This window comes from Callorhinus ursinus, unplaced genomic scaffold, assembly GCF_003265705.2.
Source record: "Callorhinus ursinus isolate GAN/ISIS: 27379988/994484 unplaced genomic scaffold, GSC_fseal_2.0 scaffold1, whole genome shotgun sequence".
NCBI lineage: Eukaryota > Metazoa > Chordata > Mammalia > Carnivora > Otariidae > Callorhinus > Callorhinus ursinus.
The window spans coordinates 83,178,349-83,184,348 of record NW_027397063.1 but is presented as its reverse complement, the minus strand read 5'-3'; the positions used below and the strand labels follow the sequence as shown (position 1 = coordinate 83,184,348).

At 36.4% G+C, this 6,000-nt stretch overlaps 1 protein-coding gene across 1 annotated transcript in view; it reads right to left on the bottom strand.

Moving 5' to 3' along the window:
* Window positions 1-6,000, bottom strand: part of SPATA16 (spermatogenesis associated 16) — a 225,436-nt gene continuing 219,436 nt past the window's right edge. Inside the window, 1 exon segment of the mRNA XM_025869549.2 lies at window positions 1-324. Within this exon segment, the coding sequence (XP_025725334.2) occupies window positions 202-324 (123 nt within the window). The 3' untranslated portion in view covers window positions 1-201.

Below are 6,000 nucleotides of genomic sequence, written 5' to 3'. Positions count from 1 at the left end.
TCAAGTCATACTTGTCGAGAACATTTATTGCTGCCAGTGGAGATGAATGAAGCACAGAATCCCTTTGTAAAGCGAGCCAAGGCGAGTGCGCCCTCACTCCTTTGGCTAGGCCTTTGTTCCTGGACTGTCTCAGTCAGTCTGGTGGGACGCCACTGCCCCTTCCTCTGGGACCTCTTGATGGTAGTGCCCGCTCCCCAGTGACTAGCTTTGTTGCACAGTTTGAAGCCGCTTCAGTTTTGTTTTTTGCCTTCGAGCAGTTCTCAGTTTTTTAGTTTTTAAGAAACTGTCCTCTAATTGGTATAGGAAGTCTTCAATTCGTCCAACCTAGAGGAAATAAACAGATATAACACGATTTGTGGTTGTTTTTTCCAGGTTTAGTGTAGTTAGGAAAATGGTGAGGTAGTTAAAATGAAAAGGCACATACAGGTCCGTGTTGGAAGAGAATTGGCAGAGATGGAAATGATTGAACGTAAAAGCTTCCTTCAGTCTCCATGTCGGGTTCCCTTATTTTAGGAACATGAAGCAGACATGCAGGAGTTTGCTTTACCACTCAGTCCTATGTCCTGGGTATGGAAGTGGGGACCATCATCATCCACTGTCTTTAATGGTCAGTAAAACCAGGGATTTCAAAAAGAAATAAACAGTGAAAAAAAATTCCATTATCAAAAGGAAAAATGGAAACAAACAACCCCCCTGCCCCAAAAGTCAGAATTTCTAGCATTTGTATGTCCCTGGCCAACTTGGGAGAAAAATGAGTATTACACATTGTCTTAGCAAGAATCATTTCTCCTTTAAATCAAAACACAATTTTGGGGAAATACATTTTCTTAAAAAATGCCACACCCCAGGGAATAAGATAAAGTAATGATATACAAAACAATAATTCTCAAAAATAAACTATTAGTCTTTCTCCAAAGAAAACTTATAATTATTCAGTGACTGTTGGTTGAATATGTTGTACTATTTGTCACTATTTTATTCTACTAAATAACTGTAGAATAAAACAGTTTACATATATGCTGAGTTGGGCTTTCATGAAAGTCTGTAGATATAATAATTCATACTTAGCCCTGCCTCCCAGCACCTGCATATTGTATTAGCCTAAAGTCACTCACTGAAGAGCCCATTGTCACAAAGTTAGCTCAAAGCTAGAGCACTTATTATTCAAGGTACACAAACATATCATCTACTTAAGATAAAAGCACTTAAACTCTAATTTTCCAATTTTGAGTTCTACTTTTAAATCACTTGATTTATCATTCAGGGTAATATCCAAAAGATAATTCAGATTGTCAAAAAGAGAATAATAAATGGTAGCATTCATCTATATGTTATGCTTAGGTCTTTTATCACACCAGGTGATATAAATTGTCCATTGGTTTCCTTAAGAAAATAAGATAATTTATTTACGTGAAAACAATTCTTTTTGAAAACCTAAAATCACTTTAGGCAAATTTCTCCAAAAGCACATTGTTATTTATGATGTCTGATCATAGTGGCAATCATCAAAATAATTTGACATGAAGCCAGTGATTTATTCTATGTATTCCATACATTTATACTCTCCAACTTACACCAAAATCATAAGTAAAAAATTAACACAGAGCACAATCAAAACAAATGTAATGGATGGCACTTTATGGTTATTTCAATAGTTGATGACTCACTCATGTTTTTGCACTGAAAATGTACCACTTAAATCAAAGCTCTTTACAATTAGAATGTTTGCAATTAGTCCAAATACAATTTAAAGTTACAATCCTAATGCAACAAAAAAGCTTCTTTCAATGATAATTGTTTTAAAATATCCATTAGGTGGCTGCTGTCTTTTTTCCTGTTTAAATTGTATTTATTAACAGCAGTTTTGACTAACTGGGTTGCCTTTCATTAAAAAAGACAAAGAAGTACATAGGATGTCTGCTTGGAACAAAGAGTACTGTTAAATTAAGCTGGAGGTCTAGAGTAAACGCTACCTACACGTCTTAGCCTGGCCTGTTTACATCCTACCTGGTCTGTCTACATTCTATCCTTTCAACCCATTGTCCTACTGGTACTGGAATGATCTTTCTAAAATGTAGGTCCGGTCACATTTTTCCTTGCTGAAAATACCTAAATGGATCCCCAAGCCCTTAACATGGCCTACACAGCTTTGAGTGATCTGTTTTCACTTGCATCTCCATTTCTGTCTCCTATCACTCCATTCTCCTCAGTGTGTAGTACATCTTTCAGTTATTTGAACACAGCAGTGCAGTGTTCTCTGCACCCTTGATCTTCTTAATGATATGCCATGTGATGGAATACTCCCATTGGAACCCTTAAAATTCCTCTGGATTTCAAGTTCAACATCAGTGCCTGAGGGACATCTTCCTTGATAATCCAGACTAGGTTGGGTCTCTCAAAAACATATATATTCCCATAGCAGCCCATTTATCTCTTTGCAAATTGTAATTTTTTTTACCTAATTGTTTATAATGATTTGTTTAATATCCCATCTGGATTTTGAGGTCTCTAAGGCAGGAATGAGTTCCGTGTTGTCCACTATTCCCAGCATCTAGGATATGGTAGACCCTCAGTAATCCTCCTCTCTAAGAATAGAGCTGAAGGCATTCAGCAACCAATTTGTTTTTCCAGATTCACGGTGATGCCTGGTATGCAGCACATCAGAAGGCTTTCTTTTCTCTTACAAATTAAATAATCACCACTTTCATGTGCCATCATTTTATCATCATTGTTTAGCTTTGAGAGTCTCCAGGCAAGATACCAACAAGGTGTGATCTCCATACTTGAAATGGACTGAGATAGAAAGGGCACCGGATAAAGAGTCAGGAATCTTGAGTTCTGCTTGTGGGCTGGCTTATAACCCTGATCTGTGACCCCAGAGAATTCACTTGGCTTCTCTGAGCTTCAGCTTAACTGACCTTGGGTGAAGAACGGGTTCACCTGGATAATTTCCAAGGACACATCAAGCCAAAAAATTCCATGACTTGTACTCACATCAGGTCTAAGTTAGTCCAATCTTACATGAGTCTTCACATTTTTCAAATCAGAGGTTATTCTCTTAGATTATACCATTAGATGAATGACACACTATGCAGTAAAGTAAGTCAATTTTAGCTCCTATACTTTCTGAAGTGTAGGAGAGCTGCAACATGTTTTTAGTAAAGCTGGTTCTTTATTTTCTTTTTTTAAGTCAAGGAAAGAAAAATGCTAGTTGAAGAGAAAATAGATTCATATAACTAAGAAGAACAGATTGCAAACGATAGAAATTTCTATAAAGCCCTTAGGGAAATAAAACACAAAGAAATATGTAAGCATGCAAGGAAGGGAAATGAGCCAGTTTTTGGAGCAGAGGCCTTATTAGACTTCCTTTTTGGTACAGAATCTACTTGCTTAACTATATCAGATAGTCTACTTGGTCATTCTGGGTCTAATTTTCCCATTTGCAAAATGGGCAGATGGCATTTTTTTTTTTAATGTGTCTATGTGCCAATGCTGACTTGGCTTTACAGAGCTATGGACATCAGAACAAATGAGCTTGCAGAGAATTTTGGGATGTCAGATGATCAAGGGGACTGAAGGTCTCAGTGAGAGGGCAGATTCTCACCTATCATATGGCCATCAGTCATAATCCACATCAAAGTGTAAGGAAATCATTATCAACTAATTTTTCAGGACCCTTAAATCTTACACACAAAAATCTTTCAGTCATGATTTAGTGTAGATTCAAGAAGTTCAGAACGAAGTTCAGAACTCTGCAACTCTAAAAGAGAAGCCAGCCTGAGAAGTAATAGGAGATTTTGAAATTAAAATTTTAACCATGCAAAAACAAATAAATACCAATCTGTAAGAAATGGGGAGGTAACTAAACAGACCAACTTATATTAGAGGAAAATTTCTAATCAACTCAGATTTCAAAGGGAGCACATTTATTCTTTCATGCAAATATTTATTGAACATTTACTATGTGCTTGGCACTGTAATAGGGTGATAAGCAAAAATATCAAGATATTTGTTTATGAGGAACTCATATTCATGTAGGAGAGGCTTAATGAAAAAATGATTGCAATAAAGCATAACTGCTTCTGTAAGTTAATATATGAAAAGTTCTATTGGCAAAAATGTCAGAACAGTGAATTCTACTTGAAGGAACGTGGACATGTATTGGGGTGATAGGAGCTGGCTTCTTGCCAGGACAAGAAGTGCATTCCAGACAGAGGGAAGGGCATCCATAGAGCCATGTTGTGAAAGAACATGGGCTATTTGATAGGGATAAGTTTCTTATAGCATAGATGTGGGCATCGGGAGACTGGGAGTAGAGATACATACAGCAGGAACTATTGATTGGGGTCAGCTTGTAAAAAGTGGAAAAATATTTAGCCATGTGGTGAGAAAGTAAATCTGGTACCATTATGTGGAGTGGAATGCAGCCAGGAAAACTAGAGGCAGGTGAATCAATTAGGGGACTGGTGTAATTGGATATGGAAAATATTATGAGGGCCTGAATCAAGAACTTAAGGGATATTTGGAAGTAAACTTTATAGACTTGGTGAAAAATTCTGTGTTGGGACAAGAAGGTCAGCAAAATTAGGAATGACTGTGAAGTTTCTAACTTGAGATAATGATTTTTAATGAGATAAGAAATACAATTAGATGAACAGTTTTAGGGAAAAGAAATGATTTTGATTCATGACAAATATAAGAAATAGAAAAAAGTTCACATAATCAGAAATTAATTAAAAATGGACCTATAATAATAGCCTAGTACTAGGCTAAAAGCCAGAATGGAACAAAACTCCAAATTTAAAAAAAACCCAACAACCTACCATTTTGCAGCCTACCATGTGAAAAGCACCCTACCAGTTAAAAAGTGCTAAGAAAAACAAAAAGGATGCTTTCAGTTATTCGGAGTGATTACCACAGAGATACGGTACTGCATTGAAGTCAGATATACCTGGTTTGGAATTCCCGCTCCAGCATTTACTTGTTGTGTGACTTTGTGCAATTTTATTTAACTTCTTAAAACCTAAGATTCTTTTTCTATCAATTGCTTCACAGGATCCTAGTAAGATTAAATTAATTTATGTGAAATATTTGCATAGGTCTGAATCACTATTATTTAATAACATTAATATTTGAATCTGGAAGTGTATGCTCAGTAAATAGAAAAAATAACTAAATGAAAAAAATACAAAAGTGAAGGAAAATAAAAAGATAAACCACATTAACAGACACTCCATTTTTGGCCTCTACTCTGCGAGGGATGCGGCCTCAGTACCTGCACTAATTGTAGTTGCCACACATTAAAGTCTGGTGATCAGGTCTCAAAATTCCACTTATATATAAAAGTCAGAATTAGGAGGGGGCAGAGAAAGGAGAGGAGAGAGGAGTTTCTGATAGCACATATTAGTTGCAAGTTCAATATAAATCAACAGTATTCTCTGATTGCCTCCCTAGAAACCAATCTGCTTATAGACAACAATGTGTCTGTCTCATGGAAGCAACTTAAGTGTTTACTGAAGGATGAATGAATAAAGAAATGTCTTACACACACACACACACACAGAGAGAGAGAGAGAGAGAGAGAGAGAGAGAGAGAGAGAGAGAATATTATTCAGCCAGAAGAAAAGAAAGAAATCTTGTCATTTGCAACGGCATGAATGGAACTTGAAGGCATTATGCTAAGTGAAATAAGTCAGAGAAAGACAACCATGTTCATAGACACAGAGAACAGACTGGTGGTTGTCAGAAATGTGGGGGGTGGGGGGAGGTGGGCAAAATAGATGAAGGTAGTCAAAAGGTACAAACTTCCAGTTATGAAATAAATAAGTCATGGGGATGTAATGTACAGCATGGTCACTATAGTTAATAATACGGTACTGTATATTTGAAAGTTGATGAGAGATTCAATCTTAGAAGTACTCATCATAAAAAAAAAAAACAAAACTTTAACTATGTGTGGCAATGGATGTTAACTAGACTTACTGTGGTGATCATTTCACA